General features: G+C 52.6%; 1 protein-coding gene across 1 annotated transcript in view; it reads right to left on the bottom strand.

Annotated features, from left to right (window-relative positions):
* LOC311161889 (uncharacterized protein) overlaps positions 1-17,955 on the bottom strand; it is a gene marked incomplete at both ends in the record, with an annotated part of 84,650 nt that overhangs the window by 46,848 nt on the left and 19,847 nt on the right. The window contains 7 exons of the mRNA XM_084219852.1: positions 1,525-1,566; positions 3,439-3,576; positions 4,217-4,412; positions 5,192-5,350; positions 6,119-6,266; positions 7,232-7,388; positions 7,491-7,504. Coding sequence (XP_084075978.1) covers positions 1,525-1,566; positions 3,439-3,576; positions 4,217-4,412; positions 5,192-5,350; positions 6,119-6,266; positions 7,232-7,388; positions 7,491-7,504 — 854 coding nt within the window. The remainder of the gene's footprint in view (positions 1-1,524; positions 1,567-3,438; positions 3,577-4,216; positions 4,413-5,191; positions 5,351-6,118; positions 6,267-7,231; positions 7,389-7,490; positions 7,505-17,955) is intronic.

Genomic DNA, 17,955 nt, shown 5'->3' with positions numbered 1-17,955 from the left:
CAATTCAGGTATCACTGCCAGTGACAAACTCATCTACTGCCTCCCCCCGTTACATCTTCCTCTGCCATCACCCTGAGCCTCCACCATAATTATTTAGCTGGAATTAACAATTAAGGAATCCACCAATGTACTAATTTACTTCTAAATGAACAAAGGAACTAGAAAGCAGAGCTGTGGCCTGTGCCTGCAGCAGAGCTGGGCTGCTCCTCATTACTCCCAGACTCCTTTTTTATTCCTAATAAATCTCAACGCCAAAGATTCCAAGGCGTCTCTGCTCCTTATTAAGTGCTTGAAAAATAAACTTGTCCCAAATCCAGAATATTGTTCGTTTTCCCCCGCAGACCTATGAATTTCACCACTTTCCTTGTAATGGCAACATCTTGCCAGGGTCTGGAAGAGCCCACAGGTGGGAATCCCACCCCAGAGAGCATCCAGCAGGATGAGAGAGCCCACCTTCCAGAAGTGCCCAGGAAAGGTGATTTTGTGGTTTTGCCACCTCAGTTCATGACAAACCCACAGCATGTCCCCCTGAGCTGCTGAGCCCAGAGCAGAGGGATGGACCTGGCTGCCAAAGGCCACTTGGCCACTTCCAGTTTGGAATTATCCAGGTGTAACCAGGCAGTGGAAGCCAGCTGAGAGAAGAGAGACTGTCCCCAAAGAGTTAACAGGCACCAGGAGGGTGAGGGGAATGAGGAACTCCAACTGCTCTGGCACACACACACACAAATCTCAATTTGCATTTGCTGGCGTTCCCCTCAGGATGTGTTTGCGTGGACTTGACCAACAAAGCTCAGCTAAAAACCCCAAATAAAGCAGGAACATGAGGCCAGCCTCAGTCAGAGCACTCCCTCCTGTCCCAGCACATGCACAAGAGCTGGGGACACGCTCCAGGCTCCAGCTGGGACAGCAGCTCCAGCAGGGAGCTCAGCATCAGCAGCTCCAGTGGGATGGGGGCAGCCGCCCCTCTCCCAGCACCAGATCCCAGGAAGCCACGCCAAGGAGGGCCCCAGAAGCACAACCACCCCCTCCCAGAGGGCTCCAGCCCTTCCCAGGGACAGCAGGGAGGTCCTGGGGGTGCCTCCCCAGGCAGGCAGCACATCCCACTGTGGGCAGGAGCAGCGAGCATCCCGCTTTATCCCCAATCCTGCTGACCTCACCTCCTTCCCTGCAGGCTAATCCAGCCTGGCTCAGCTCCCAGGCAGATCCACAAATCCCCATTGGCATGATCCACCTGATTCCCTGCCCCACCACCACCCCTCAGGCTCTGTGCAAATGCTCAGGAAGGTCACCTGAGCCCTCACCATGACCTCCACCAGCTCTGGGACACGGCAAGGAACGTTCAGACCATCAGAGAGAGAGCTGGCAGTAAAGGAAATAACACTAACAGCCAGGAAAATCACAATTAATGGCACTGTCTGGGTTTTTTGGCTTTGCCTTATTGCTTGTTAGAGCAACTCCTGTCCCCAGGAGACAGCCTGGGGGTGACAGCACAGGGACACAGCAAGGACAGCGCAGGAGCCGTACCTGAGTAGATGAATCCTGGATTTCATTGGTTTCCTTTGGCACCTGGAGAGTTGGAGAGAGAGAGAAGAGGAAAAACATCACTGCCCAAGGAGCAGCACTGCCTTCAGCACGTGTTTATTGCTGGCTCCAGGACTGAGGAACTGCCTCTGCCGGCCCAGGAAACATCCAGGGAATGCTCAGGGGGAGCCAATCCTTCTCAGCAACAGCAGGGAATGGCTGCTGATCAAACCTCTCAAGAGTTTGGGTGGGTTTTTTGCAGTTGATTTGGAAGCTCTTCAGTTCTGAGGAGGGCCCGTTACTCTTATATTTTTTGAAAACTCTTTTTGCCCAGGATTTTTTCCTGGGAAGCTGAGAAGCTTTTGAGAAAAATGAAAACAATAATTGTTTGATTTGCTTTTCTTGTGCTTTGCTGTTTTGGAATGTGTTTAAACATTATTTACCAACAAGTGATTGTTTCATTAGTTTCTGATGTGAATTGTTTTGACTTAATGGCCAATCACAGCCAAGCTGTGTTGGAGCTCTGGAAGGAGTCAGGAGTTTTCATTATTATCTTTTTAGACTTCTCTAAGTATCCTTTCTGTATTCTTCAGTGCAGTTTAGTATAGTAGTCTTTAATATTATAGAGTATCATAAAATAATAAATTAGCCTTCTGAGCACATGGAGTCAGATTAATAATTCCTTCCAATGACAGGGGTGCCTGAAAATACAACAAGGACCAGCAAGGGATGGGAACTGGGGGGTCCCACCTGCAGGCAATTTACTGATGCTTAAAGTGAAATTTTCTGCTTGATGGGTGAGATCCTAGAGCCATTCATGGAAGAGCTCCAGGCCTTGGGACATCAGAGGTTTCATTTTGGGATGACCCGGGGCTGCACTGTCCCCTTGGGGTTACCCTGGCCACTCCTCTGTCCCCCAGAGCAGGAGGTGACCAGCTCTGTGTCACACCCAGCCTGCTCCTCAATCCCTTGCCCACAAACCCTCCTCTTCCAACAACCCAAGCAGCCCATGCTGGGCGTGAGCAGCCGCTGCAGGGCTGTCCCAGGTGCCACCACTCCCTGTTCCCTGCCTGGACGTGCTGGCTCCCCCATCCCAAAGGAATCCCTGGGCAGGAGCCAGGCAGGGCAGTGCCCCGTGTTCCCTCCCGTGGCACTGCCCTGTCCCAGCAGCTGTCCCAGCTCCTCCCCAGCCCGCAGACACGGCTTACACACCACGGGGAGGCTCCTGCCAGGCACTGACACACAGCACTTGCCTCTCTCCAGCTTTTTCCAGGCTCCTATGAAGCACTTCCTATGAAGGTAGCTGGCCTAAGATGTGAGGAATTTCCCTGGGCCAGCTCCAGCTCCTGAGGAAAGCCTGGGTGCTTCACGTTTTGGGGGATTTACGGTGTGATCTGGGCTTTTTGACACAGATGCGGTTGTTGAAAATTTGTTGAACGCCGCAACGAAAGCAAAGTTCCCCCAAATTTCCATTTTCCAGCAATGCTGGCAGGACAGAGGAACAGCTTCAGGAAGGATGATGTACCAAAGGGTGCAATGCTGCTGGGAGTGGGCAGGAATTCCAGAGTGATGTCCAATTCCCAGGGACAGCTTTCACCTCTCTCAGATGCACAGCTCCAGCTGCAGCATTACTCAGAGCCGTCCTGTGCCACCCACAGGAGCACATCCAGTCACAGCCACCCCCAGGCTTTCCCTGGATCCCAAACTCTCCCTTTAACTCACTCTCCTTGGCACCAAGCCCATCTGTGACCTGAAGGGATGGAAAAGAGCCGCTCCCACCTCCTCCTACCCCATCCCAAACTGGAGGTCCCAGCAATTCCAGACAACGCCCTGGGCTGGGTTTTTCCTTGGCATCGTGTGACACCAGAAAAGCTTGGCCCAGCAGTCCCTAAATGTGTCAGCTGTCCCCAGCCACACCTGTGGCCAGGCTGTTGGGAGCTCCCACGGGGCCCTGTGGAGGCTGAAGGAGCCAGGGCAGGTCGAGTTGTAGCTGTGGCACTGCTCAGCAGCTGCTGCTGGGTCCCCCATCACGAAGGTGAGCTGCTGGAGAGCGCCCTGGAAGAGACAGAAAGCAGAGTTTATGCTCCTGCTCCTTCCAGAGGAGAGGGAAAGGTCTGGAAGGGCCTGCAGGAGTGGTCATCTCAGGCTTGTCATAGCCAGGGATTTCTTTACGGGATGGTTTGGGCAATGAACATTCCTTCTGCAGCTTCAGGAGTTGCGTGCAAAATGTCCCAGGCTGCTCCAGCCTGGCCTGGGACATTTCCAGGGATCCAGGGGCAGCCACAGCTGCTCTGGGCACCCTGTGCCAGGGCCTGCCCACCCTGCCAGGGAACAATTCCTAATTCCCAATATCCCATGTAACCCCACACTTTGGAAATTTGAAGCCATTGGACGCAGTTCCCCAACCAGATCTTTCCATGCTGACTGCACAGAGATTTCTCCTCATGCTCCAAGTCACAGCCAGCACCAGAGGATGAGTGAAAATCGAGCCCAGAGGTGACCTGACTGCTGCCCCTTGTGCTGCCCTGACCCAAACCCAAGCCCTCTGCACAACTCCAAGCCTTTCCTAAACTCATCCTGCCCAACCTTGAAAATAAATGTTGTTTTGGGAAGAGAAGGAGACAGAAATGGATTCCATCAGAGGGAACCTGCAGCCTCATTCACACAGGTAGAGCAGACCCTGCCCAGCTCTCACCTTAAAGGGGATCTCAAAGGACTCGATGAGGCCTCCAATGATGATCAGCCCCTCGGTGTTCACTCCCATCCCAAAGTGGTTGGACCAGCTGACTCTGTCCACCAGCCGACAGTCCACGTGCAGCTCCAGCCTCTCCAGGGAGATGCTGAGAGCCACTTGGTGCCAGTGCCCATCGCCCAGGAAGGACACTGGGAACCTGAGGGGAAGGGAGCAGGCACAGCAACTTCACCCCACACCTGATCCAGGAGCAGGCTTCACCCTGAGCAGCTCCAGGGTCCCTCAGGTGTCACAGAATCACAGAATTTTTAGGTTGGAAGAGACCTTTAAGATCATCGAGTCCAACCCATGTTCTAACACCTCAACTAGATCATGGCACCCAGTGCCACATCCAGTCTTTTTTTAAACACATCCAGGGATGGTGAATCCACCACCTCCCTGGGCAGATGATTCCAGTATTTGACCACTCTTTCTGTGAAAAACTTCCTCCTTAATTCTAGCCTGTATCTCCCTTGGTGCAGCTTGAGACTGTGTCCCCTTGTTCTATCTGTTGTTGCCCGGAGAAAGAGACTGACCCCCAGCTCACCACAGCCACCCTGCAGGAAGTTGAAGAGAGTGTCCATCCTCAGTGTGGACACAAGGAAAATCTGAGAATAGTTACAACACCATCACTTGTTTCCCATGGGTTTGGGGATGTCTACAACCACTTGAGGCAGCTGAGAAATGACTGGGGGGTTGGGTCTTGATTTATCTCCAGGCATCTGAACCTTTTTGTTCTTTGCTTTGTTTGCCAGAGCTGCATCATCTTGGCAGAGTGGAGTTTGGCAGTGACAAGCTGCACCAGGTCTGAGGGACATCACCTGAGGTGAGCTCAGCAGTGCCCAAAGCCCACCAGAGAGGGAAAGCCTGACCCTGGGCCTCAGGAGGAGAAAGGGAAGGAAGGAAAGGCAGGAAAACAGCGCCTGGGCTGGCACTTACTCGTAGTGTCTTCTCCTCGTGGTGACAAAGACCAGGGCATGAGGGTTAATCCTGATCTGGAAGAGCAGGCGGCTGCGGTGGCTGAGGATGGTCACCAGGCTGGTGTCCTCCTTCAGGGAGTACCTGAGCTTCAGCAGCACACTCAGCTCGTCTGCAAACCTGGTGGGAAGAGGGGACACGTGCCACTCTGCAGCTGCTGCTGTGTCACCAGCAACTGAGCTCTGAGGGTAAAAAAATTTGAGTCGTGGCGTGAGAAGGAAAACTAAAGGGAGAAAAGAGCCAACAATTGTTCCAGTTGAGAGGCTCAAAGAGAAGCAGCCAGGCCTGAATTAGCACTGCCCACACAAGCTCAGCACGGGGTGATGGGGCCATGCCAAGGTGTCCTTCCTGCACCCAGCCAAGAATGGTCAAAGAACCCCAGAATGGTTTGGGTTGGAGGAAACCTTCAAGCTCATCCCATCCCACCCCCTGCCATGGCAGGGACACCTTCCACTGCCCAGGCTGCTCCAAGCCCCATCCAGCCTGGCCTTGGGCACTTCTGGGGACAGGAAAAGCTGCTCCAAAATGTAAGAAATGAAGGAAGCCCTGAGCCCAGAGCACAGAGGGGCTGAGTTATCTCCGTGTCACCATGGAATCAAGCTCATCCCATCCCACCCCCTGCCATGGCAGGGACACCTTCCACTGCCCAAGCTGCTCCCAGCCCCATCCAGCCTGGCCTTGGACTCTTCTGGGGACCCGACAAGCTGCTCCAAAATGTTCCAAATGTTCCAAAATGTAAGAAATGGAGGAAGCCCTGAGCTCAGAACACTGAGTTATCTCCATGCCACCATGGAATGGGCTCTCCAAGGAGCTCCTCAAACCAGCAGCCACGCCTTAGATGGTTTTTGAGCCCCAGCACCCCTTTCCCACCCCCTGAAGGGAGGTTACCTGTCCCCAAAGGCCTCCCTGGTGGGGATGTTGAGGGTTGCATACTGCCCGATCTCCAGGACCCTGCACTTGCTGTGGTCGTAGCCAAAGGAAACATTGCTGAGGTCCTGGGCGTGGAGAGTGATTTTGTCCAGCAGGTTCACCTCATCTGCATGGAGGGAGAAGAGAGAGATGCTCAGCAGGCTCAGAAGCCTCCACTACAGGGCTCTGCTCTGTTTAATCTCCAGCGAGAGAAAAACAGACAAGTTGGACAACAGACAAAACCCACAGGAAGAAGAGTGTCAGCTTGGGAAAATTAAAATTCAGTGCACAAATTCAGCAGACTCGGACCACAAAAACCATTCAGACAACTTCACAAACAGCCAGGTGAGCTTTTTGAATCACAACATGAGTTTGGAGGCCGCTGTCCCAAAGGTAGGAAGGGCCATTCCTTGCCCAGCTGTGGTGGTACCTTCACAGCCACAGAGCTGGGATGCTCAGGGCTGTAAAGCAGAGCCCAGGACACAAGTGCCCCAAACTACAAGTCCTGGAGCAGCTGGGTACAGGAATCCTGCTCATCCCTTCCCAAACTTCCTTGTGGATGCTGTAAATCAAGAATTGGAGCAAGGAGAGGGAGGAAGTTGCTGTGTCCCTCAGCATGTCCTGACCAGAGGGTGGGACACCCCTCTCTGCCCAAAGCAGGGTTCAGCCCTATCACAGGGTCAGGAGTTCCAGTGGGAATCCCAGGGAGGAAAGGATCCACTCTCAGCATGTGCTGTGAACTTTGGAGATGGTTTGAAGAGGAGAGAACCCCTTCCCTGTCTGGCACCACCATGAGAAGCTTTTCACTCTCCTGCTGAACAGACTTTCTCTTCCCAAGTTCACCTTTAACTACAGAATCTTTGAGCTACAGGAATACCTGTGTAAAAATGTGGTTTAAACCTCAAGGTTTCTTCTTCCTCTCCATCAGCAAAAAGACATACAGACCTCAGACATCTGAAACCAGATCCCTCCAGTGGGGCAACAACCCTGCCAGCAGCAAGGAGTGGGGACAAGGGACAGGCTCACATCAACAGCCTGCAGGATCACTCCAGACCCACAGTCCCTTTCCTGGGAGGGTCTGGACAATCCCACTCGATGATCTGTCAGTGGGAATTGTGCCAGCACCATCTGCATGAGCATCTGCCGTGGCTTGGGAAGCATCCAGCCCCTTCACTCCCTGGAATTCCCGCTGTGGATGAGGTGTGAGATTGATTCGAGGGCAGACAAACAGCCCCGGGCACGCTGCGACCTGCCAGGAGATATCCACAGCCAGAGAGGCAAAGTAACAAATCAATCAAGCAGAAAACAGCTTTGATCTGCTTCAGACACTGTGTGTCACTCCTGACACCACCTCCTTGGAAGATTCTGCATGGGAAAGAGGGGAAGGAATGGAGGAGATGGGGCTGTTTGGGATTTCAGCTGGGATTTCCCCAGCTCCCCACATGGGCACAGCATCCACTGGTTTCCAGACAACTTATAAAGCTCTGCAAAATGAAGGTGCAGCAGCTTTTGGCAGCAGGAACACCAAAAAACTGGGACCAAGCCAGAGGGTGCAGGGCTGAGCCCCCAGGAGCCCCAGAGGCAGAGCCAGCAGAGTTTATCAGCACAGCACGGAAATTAACCCAGGAGCAAAGAGCTCACAGAGGGGAAAACACCAGGAATGTTTGTCCCTCTCAGTCCCAAGCATTTTTGGGAGTGATTCCCTCACTGCTGGCATCAATGGATGTGCCAGGACCTGCACAATTCCATCTCCAGGGGCTGCAGCCCCCACCAGGGCCCTGGGGATCACTGAGAGCTCACTGGGTCCTGCCAGGGATGTGATTCCCACACCTGCTGCAGCTGGAACTGATGCCCTGTGCAGGCTGCCCTGGAACAGAGGCTGGACAGAGCTAAAGAATAAAGCAGGGATTTATCCAAAGGATCTCCTCCATGGATCCACCTTGGGCAGCACCAGAGCCCAGCCAGGGCTGCACCCAAGATGAACCAAAATGGCCCCAAAATGCCCGGCCGGGCACGGGGTCTCTCCCTGGGATCAGCTCTGCTCCATTTGCACCTTGCAGTTCATTGTCCCATCCCAGCTTCAGCCCCTGCAGTCCCACCCTGCTTGTTTTTCTCTCTCCAGCCCACGGGGTTTGTGCTCCTGGCCTGAGATTTGGCTCATTTGTCCTTGGTGCCCAGCTGGAGCAGGAATTGTTTTGTCTCCCTGCTCTGTGCACAGAGCTCAGCATCCCCTGATGTGAGCCCAGACCCACACACTAAAGCAGCACAGAATGTGAAAAATAGAAAAGTTAAAACCTGAGGCATCAGAACAGCCCTGGAATGAACACACAGGGAATATTCCTTGTGCAGGGCACCACTCCCTGCCCAGGCTCTGATGGCAGGGGACAAAGGGGGAGTTAGTTAATTGGTTTTTAACTAAAAGATCAATTTAGATTTGAGGAATGAAGTTTTTTACAGTTAAACACTGGCACAGGGTGCCCAGAGCAGCTGTGGCTGCCCCTGAATCCCTGGCAGTGCCCCAGGCCAGGCTGGATAGAGCAGCCTTGGACAGTGGGAGGTGTCCCTGCCATGGCAGGGGTGGGATGGGATGGTTTTTAAGGTCCCTTCCAACCCAAACTGTAACAGGATTCCAAGAGGAGGTTCCTGCACTCTCTGCAGCTCATTGCCCCGCAGTTCTGGGGCAGGAGCTGCTGCACAGTGAGGTTGGTCAGGACGCTGCATTCAGGGCTCAGCCAGCCTCAACACCAAATTTTTTCCCTGCTGCTTCTCCCCAGGGTGACCAAGGGCCCCCTCTCCCTCCTGGCACAGCTGGGTGTGTGGTTACTATGAGAACATCACAGATTTGCTGGACATTTCCAAGCAGGGTGATTTCCTCCCTTTGCCTGGAGCTCTGGGAGCAGACAGGCTGCTTCCCAAGGATTTCCTGGGAAGGGATTCCCAGGGATGCTGCAGGGGCTGTCACCAGCCCAGAGAGCAGGGTCACACCTTCCTGGGAGCACACTGATCCCAGGCAGGGCGTGTGAGGCTGCTGAGTGCAGCAGCCAGAGGCAGGAACAGCCCAGGCTGTACCTCTGCTACAGGAATTCCTCATTTCCTTTACAAAAATCCCACTTTCTGTGAAGTTTTCAGCATTCCCAGGGCTAAGTTGCTTTATCCCCAGAGCCAGGCTTCCCTTCTCCTTCCAGAGGCCATCAGGGAGCAGCTCTGCTCACAAACACTCTTTCTACCCCTGCTGAGCATCCTGCACCCCCAGCACCCTTCCACCTCCATCCTGGACCCCAAAACAGAGCTCACAGCCCAGCTGTGCCCACCTTGGGCTCTCCTGGTCCTTCCCACTGCCCACAGAGCACATCCAGCACCCCAACCCAACTCCTCTGCTATTCAACCTCTGCCCAAACACCTCCAGAACAGCTCTTCCTGCACTGGGAAGGAGATTCCTGCAGTGCAGCTGCAGCTGCCAGATCCAACTTGCTCCTAAAAGCAGCTCAGGAATCTTCCCAGGCATCCCAGTGCCAGACTCAGACAGGGAGGGAGCAGCTGGGGCAGCCCAGGACAGGCACAGATTCCAAGGGGGAGCAGCCCAGGCAGTGCCAGCCCCTGGGGAGATGCTCCAGAGGCAGCCCCAGGCAATCAGGGATCAGGTGCAGATCCCTCCTGGAGCACAGGCAGTGGGAAAGGGAAGCCAGGCTGCAGTGAGTCCATCCAAGGGCAGAGATGGGACAGAGAGCAAAAGGACAAGGAGAGAAATTCCATCCAGGGAAGGTCCATGGCCCATCCAGGAGGCAAAGACCCCCACCAGAGCTCAGGCCAGGGCTGAGGGCACAGGGCTGAGCTTAGATGGGGCTGCTGGGATGAGCTGGGGGTCCCAGGTGGGGCTGGCTGGGGTCATTAAGGTCCATTGGTGCTCTCAGGAATCAGAGGGGTGTTCATAGTGACTCTCCACCATCCCATCCCAACCCATCCCATCCCGGGCACCCCCAGCTGCAGACACAGAAAAGTGACCACTCATATTCTCCTTTGGCTCATTTTTCAATGTGTGAAACTTCCACTGAGCTTTACTTTCTCCCCAAAAGAGGGAAATGAAGGAAGATTGTATTAAACAGCCAAAAACTGGGGCCTTGGAGAGCTCCTAGCAGGGTCTGTCAGGCTGAATCATTTCCCCTGCATGTGGCACTGGCTGGAACCTGAAATAACAGGGCTGGCCAAGCCCTGGGGACAAGCCCAGGGGACAGCCCTGGCTGGGGAATGGAGCCCATGACCTAATGGGCCTTTCCTCCCTCCAGCTGCTGAGTGCCTGATGGAAATGTCCTGCCAGGACTCTGCTTAGGATCCCTCCAAACTCTGCATCAGCCAGGCTGGGACATCACAGCTCCAGATTTAAGCAGGATTGGTTCCATCCACGCTGCACTGGGTGATGGCAAACCAGGGCTCCATGCTGGGGCTCACAGCAGTGACAGCAGCACCCAAAGCAGCACAGCCCCCCTGACACACCAGGGCTGCTCCCCCTCCCCTGGCAGCCCCCAGCCAGGGGAAGATGTTGGAGGCTGTGAAGCAATGTGCCCCTGTTGAAGGAGTGACAAAACCAAAAGAGAGCCCAAAGCTTCTCTCCTCAATTGGGTAAAAATACACCTCATAGGACGTGGGGGACTTCACCTCAAACTTAAGGGTAGCCAATTGGACAGGAGCCAAAAAGTCCCACCTGAGCAATTTACTAGAAAAAGAAGAGAACAAAGAAACTAATTGCTTTTGTGAGGTGTTTTACCAAGAGCAAGAACCTCTTGCACCTGGCTGGGTTTTTCTCTGTAAAGAGATTGTTATTTTGCCTTTTATTAAAACCTTTTTGCTTCCAACACTACCAGAGAAGCCATCCTGCTAATTTTATGCCTCCAAAGCTAGCTGAGCTATCTTGGGTGTGAAATAGACCTCCAAAACTTATGAGACCTGGCTTGAGGAGACCTCTATTTCAAGGCTGTGCCTGACTTTCTCTGGAAAAAAAAAAGGCAACTTCCACTTGTTTGGAACTCCCTGGTGGCTCTGCATGTTGGCTGGACAAGCTCAAGGACACCTTGACTGTCACTGTTGAGTCATGAATGACACAAGACTCCCAGGGCCTTCAGAAGGCTAATTAGCATAAGAGCCCCATTTAGGTCATCCTCTCTTCTTTTATAGCTGTGTTTGCTACAGGTGGACCTGATTGGTCATTTAATCAGTAGAGTTCACCTGGCTGGCTAATTAACAAGACTCCCATTTGTAAACAACCCTATGAGAGTAGTAGGAAAACAGCTTTTAGAAAAACACCACCTGCATGTTGTTTTTCATATTTGGCTATCAGTGTTTATCTCCAGCTTCCTGAAGCTTGCCAGGCCAATTCTGGGAAAACAGAATCACAGAATGACCAGGTTGGAAGAGACCTTCAAGATCATCGAGTTCAACCCAGCCCCAACAGCTCAACTCACCCCTGGCACCCAGTGCCACATCCAGGCTTTGTTCAACACACCCAAGAATGGGGACTCTACACCTCCCTGGGCAGCCATTCCAGAACTTTATCACTCTTTCTGTAAAAAACTTTTTCCTGATATCCAACCTAAACTTCCCTTGGTGCAGCTTATCTAGCTTTCCTCCCTCTCTGACCAGAGAGCTGCCACCACACTTGACATGAAATTTTTTGCAGGCAGCTCTTCCTCCTTCTCCCTCCATCCCAGAATTTCTTGTGACAATGCCCACGACAGCCAGCACTGCCTGTGGTATTCACATTCTCTGATAAAATCCCTTCACCCAGGGTTTTTCTCCTGGGAAGCTGAGAGGCCTCAGAGAAAAGGAAAACAATTCTTCTCTCATTTGCTTCTCCTGTGTTGTGCTCATGTGGAATGTGTTTGGAGATTGTTCACCCACAGGTGATTGTTCCATTGCATTCTGCTGGGAGTTGTTTTCACTCTTTGGCCAACCAGGGCCAAGCTGTGTCAGGGCTCTGGAGAGAGTCAGGAGTTTTCATTATTATCTTTTTAGCCTTCTGTAAGTATCCTTTCTGTATTCTTAATATAATATAGTATTATATTATAAATATATTTAATATAATATAGTATTAGAAAGTATTATATTCTTTAATATAATATAGTATCATAAAATAATAAATTAGCCTTCTGAGCACATGGAGTCAGATTCATCATTCCTGCCTCTGTCAGGGCATTCCCAACAAATCCAATAACTGCCAGTGCCACATCCACTCCCTGCTGCTCCCATTTCCCTCCCCATCCAAGCATCCCTTTCCGAGGGTACTCCAGAAGGCACCTGAGGTGAGCTTTGAGCTGCAGCACTCACAGCTCCCAGGGCTGGTTATGCAACAGGATTTGAACCTCCTCCTCCTCCTCCGTGCTCCGGAGAGCAGGGATAATTTGGGTCTGACCCCGTGGCTGCGAGTCCAGAGGGGACAGAGCCAAGGCAGGAAGAAAAGGAACAAGGGCATTTCCCACGGAGGACACCAGGCCCATTATGGAAGAGTGAATGCAGGCACCCACCCACGGAGAGGACAGCGAATTCCAGGGGAGAGCAACCTTCTGGGAAGAAAGAGCTCGGCTGCACGCATTGTCTGGGCAGGAAAAAGGGAGCACAGGTTCTCCTGGAGCTCATTGCCCACAGCTGCAGCTGTGCTGCCCCTCCTTTGTGCCTGCCCAGCACGGGGGGCTCTGCGGGGAGGGGATGGGGCTTCTGGGGACAAAGGCTGGGCAGGAGGAAGGGCTGCTGCGAGGAGGGGTGACCCCCAGTAAGGATAAGCTGGGAAAAGTAGGGCAAGTGGCAGGAAAGGAAGGGAGCTTTGGGAGCAGGGAAGAGTTTCAGAGCTGCTGAAGCCACAGGGTGGGCACAGGAGAGTGCAAGGGGCAGCTCAGCCTTCAGCTTTATCCTGCTCAGGGCGAATCCCAGCTCTCCAAGCCGTGAGCCAGCACAGAAATCTCATCCATTAACTGAGGGGGAGAGGTCTGGCAGGTTGTGTGCTGCCCTTGTGGGGCCAGGGGAAGGGTTTGGGACAGGCAGCAAATTGATATCCTGGAAGCTGAGCAAGGAGCCCCCTCTGAAGGAGGGAAGGGATGGGGGAGCCCACAAGGACCAGCTGCTCTGCAGGGGGATTTGGAGTTTTTTAATAGGAAATTTAAAAAGAAGCCATTTTCAACTTTTCCTGGATGTGCTGAGGGATCACAGAATCATGACACAGCTGGGTTGGAAGGGACCTTCAAAGGCCACCTCATCCAACCCCTCAGGCCTCACAGAGCTCCTCACCCATCTCCTTCCTGACAACCCTGAGAGCTAACCCCAGCCAGGGCTCCTGGTCCCTGGGGAGCTGCTCTGGTGTCACCCCAGCCTTGCCCAGCCCTCACCCCCCAGGCCACACTCACACCTTGGTGCATCTTCCATCCCCTGCTGTCATTTCTCCTCCACATCCTCCTTCCCCTGCTCTGTGCATTCACCTCCTGCCCCTCCTGGAGCACTGACAGCTCCTGGGCTAAGCTCAAACCTTCACTTGTCTCTAACACCATGGAAATGATGTTTTATCCACATTCAGGGCTTAAAAGCTTTAGCTGGAGGGGCATTTTTACATGGTTTTCATTTAAATCCCCACACAACTGCTCCTCAACCTGTTCAAGTTGGGCAATTAAATTAATTACTGAATTACAGGGAGTCAGCTTTGGAATTGGTGCACAATGCCTATCCAATAGATTCTGTGGGATTCCTTTAAAAAAAAATAAAAACATCCCAATAAAACTTGTGTGACACTGAGTGGGGACAAGTGCCATAAACATTGGCCCTTGCAGTAGCTCATAAATAAACTTCTCTTTTTTGCTCCATTGTCAAAGTAATTAACAGCAAATTCTCCAATTCCTCCCACTCCAGGGACTTGTTTCCAGCACCAGCTTTCCAAGAGCCTCCCTCTCTGTGGTTTTATAAAACACAACCCCACGTTTTATAGGCTTGGAAGACAAACAGAAATGAACACCAGAGCTGTGAAGGGATGATCCCAAAAAGCTGCTCTGGGTGGGTTGGACACCCCAGGCTGGCAAGAACACCCAGCCAGGGGTTGTAGCCCTGATTTTCAGCATCCTCTCATTCTGATCACTGAATCCCAGAATCATTTAGCTTGGAAAAGACTTCCAGGACCACCGAGTCTGAGCTGTGCCTGGTCCTCACCCTGTCCCCAGCCCAGAGCACTCAGTGCCACCTCCAGCCCTTCCTGGGACACCTCCAGGGATGGGGACTCCAAGCCTCCCTGAGCAGCCCCATCTGATGTTTGGCAATGTTTTCCACGGGGAAATCCCTGCTGCTGTCCAACCTGAGCCTCCCCTGGCCCAGCCTGAGGCCGTGCCCTCTCCTCCTGGAGGGCCTGTGGATGTTGGGGTGCAAACCCCCCCAAACTCCTGGGAATTGTCTGGATTTGAAAGATTCCAAGGTCAGGACCACCAGGAGGTGGCTCCTCCCCAGCAGGAGAGGAGAGGAGAAGAGCAGGAACAGAGTGTCACTATAGGGCACAATATAACACAGCATGGACACGCAGCTCCCTTAAGGGTAAAAAGAGAATATTCAATTTCTGACTCCGACATTTATAGATTTCCAAAAGTGACAGTGGGTTGGAGGGTGACAGTGCCACCTCTCCAATGACACTGGACAAACCAACAGTCCATCAAATTTTTCCTCCTCCATAAAAGAATGCAAAACAATCAGTTATTTACATAAAGTGTAAAAAAAGTTCATTACAAAAATGCAAACATCAGAAGGCTTAGAAAAACTTTAAAAATCAGAGTGACAACAGAGTGAATCTTTCCTGCTGGTTCCTCCCAGCTCCCTGCAGGCCGAGGATTTGCTGATGCAAAGGCAAAGTTTGTATTATCAGGAAGTGGAGCTCAAGTCCCTCCTGTCCTGGGAAGCTGTTCCAGACTGCAAGGCAAGATGTATTCTATTGCCATCTGTATAGCAGTTGTCTGGTGTCAAGTGGGCAATTCTCCTTATCTCTCTTCATGAGTGATGATAATCAGGGTCCCTCAGCAGGGGACATCTGCTGATAAGGGGCTCTTGAATGTCACTGCATGGCTGATAAGAACTATGACATCCCATTGTGAGATGCTCCGCCCAGGGGGAGGAGCCAAGCATTCCTACCCAGATATAATCTGGAGATTCTGACACACCAGCACGGCTCTTCTCCACTGGACTCCCCAGAGGAACAGCAGCTGCTTCTACTTCCACAGATCTGTGGAGGAAGAATTCACCCCTTTCCTACAGGACCCCCTGCTCCAACAGAACCACGCCTGACACTCCAGAAGGACTGCAGCCCCTTTTCCAACTGGACTGCTACCAACACCCTGACCCACAGGGTGTCAGGTTGAGTTCTGACTCTGTCAGTGTGTTCTAGTGTATTGCATTGGTTTATTTTATCCTTTTATTTTTTTCCCTTCCCTATTAAAGAACTGTTATTTCCTGCTCCCATATTTTTTGCTTGAGAGCCCCTTAATTTAAAATTCATAGCAATTCAGAGGGGTGGGGAGGGTTTGCATTCTCCATTTCAGGGGAGGCTCCTGTCTCCTTTAGCAGGCACCTGTCTTTCCAAACCAGGACAGAAGCTCTGGAGGATATTCCTGCAAGGAATTCCTGGGCACACAGAGCTTCCATTCTCCTTCTCTTGAGCTTTCTGATGTTTTGTGGAGCCTCAAACTCCTCCTGAGGCAGGCTGGGATGTGTTTGTACAGCTGAGCTGTGTGTTGAGGCCAGGCAAATGGGAGTAGCAGAGGTGCTGAGCCCAGGTGTGCCTGTGCTCAGGTGACAGATGGCTCCTGGCACAGGTGCCACCCTCCCTGGCTGCCCTCCAGCACTGATTCATGCCTGCCTCACACATCCCCAGGGGTGTCAGGTTTATCTGCAGGCTCCCAGCCTCCTCTGACACAAAGGAACTCAGCACCAGAAGAAGGAGCAGAGCAAGAGGGTTTTGGGGTGCAGCCCATCTGCATTTGCTGAAATGAGAGGAATTCCCAGAACGGGCTCCCTGGATGTATTTATTTGGATTTTCTCAGGCTGTAATCTCTCCCAGACATGTGTCTGCAGCAGCAGATAACACCAACCCCAGCATTTCCCTGCCCACTCAGGACACTTTTAACGTTGCTGAAATAACAGCCCAGACTGAGCCTCTGCCAGGCTTTAAAATAACTTCTCTGAGAAAATGGAGAAACACTCTTGGAGATCAGCTGGGAATGGAGAGGAGGGGGACCAGGGTATCCCAAAAGTCAATATCTCCCATCAATTTGTAGCTTCATTCCAGAACCCTGACGTTGCATTTCCTGCTGTAAGAAATCTTTCTGCCTCACTCACCTCTACCTTTTGTAGTTTCTGGTGTTGGTTTTGCTGATCCTGCTGGTTTTTGGTGAGCAAAGGGGAGTTGGGAGTTAAAATAAACCCTTCCAGCTGCTTCCCTTCCCACAGCTGATGGGCAGCAGGGCTACAGCTCCTTGTCCTGATCCTCAACACACAGCTCAGGCTGTACAAACACATCCCAGCCTGCCTTAGGAGGAGTTTAAGGCTCCACAAAACATCAGGAAAACTCAAGAGGAGGAGAATAGCAGCTCTGTGTGCCCAGGGAAGGAGAATGGAGCTGGGGAAGGGGCTGGAGAGGCTGAGGGAGCTGGGAAGGGGCTCAGCCTGGAGCAAAGGAGGCTCAGGGGAGCCCTTGTGGCTCTGCACAACTCCTGACAGGAGGGGACAGCCGGGGGGTCGGGCTGTGCTCCAGGGAACAGGGACAGGAGGAGAGGGAACGGCTCAGGCTGGGCCAGGGGAAGGTCAGAGCTGGGGCAGTTCTCTCTGTTCACTGGGCAGTTTTCTTTATCTCCCCCACAGCCAATCCTCCCTCCAGCAGATCTCTGCTGTCCATGGCCACTGAGTGTCCCTGCAGGGCTGATCAAATTCCATCATCCCATGGGGAGATGCTGTGCCCAGGGCAGGAGCCAAGCATTCCTACCTGGATACAATCTGCCCTGGAACAGCACAGCAGCCTTTGCCCCCTGCATTCCCAGAGGAGCAGCTTTCTCCTGCCCTGCATTCCCAGAGGGAGAGCAGGCCCATCTCCAGCAGCCCTGGAGCTGCAGAGGAAAACTCCCCCCTTGTGCAGGATCCTGCTGCAGCAGAGCCACAGCTGGCACTGCAGGAGGGCTGAGCCCCCATGGGATGGGGCTGTGCCCCCACCCTGACACACAGGGGACAGGGACTGCTCTGACTCTGGCAGTGTTGTTTTGTATACTATTAAATTTGTATTTTTAATTTTCCTATTAAAGAACTGTTATTCCTATTCCCATATCTTTGCCTGAGAGCCCCTTAATTTCCAAATTTTAATAATTCAGAGGGAGGGGGTTTACATTTTCCATTTCAGGGTAGGCTCTTGCCTTCCTCAGCACACACCTGGCTTTGCAAACCAAGGCACCAGCACAGCCTGGGGCAGAGCAATCAATAAAAGAAAACAAGAAAGAGGCAGGGCAGCAGAGCAGGGCAGCACCACCAGCCCTGGCCTTCTTCTCCTGCTCCCTTCAACACAGCTCCCAAGAATAAAAAAATAAATTAAAAATAAGTGTTTCCCCAGCCTAACAAGCTGCCATTTCACAGCCAAGCAGAGCTCAGATTTTCACCCCAGGCAAAACATGTGCACATTTGTGATTCACTCCACGCCGGCGGCTGCCAGGTTTCTGTACAAACGATTGAATTGTTGTGGTTTCAACCTTGACTCAACTCCCAAACGCTCCTCCAGGCTCCTCTGACAGAGCTCATCACCTCCCACCTCTCCCCCACCACTGGTA

This window comes from Fringilla coelebs (assembly GCF_963513975.1).
Source record: "Fringilla coelebs genome assembly, chromosome: 21".
Taxonomy (NCBI): Eukaryota; Metazoa; Chordata; class Aves; order Passeriformes; family Fringillidae; genus Fringilla; species Fringilla coelebs.
This window is presented reverse-complemented; position numbering and strand designations above follow the sequence as displayed.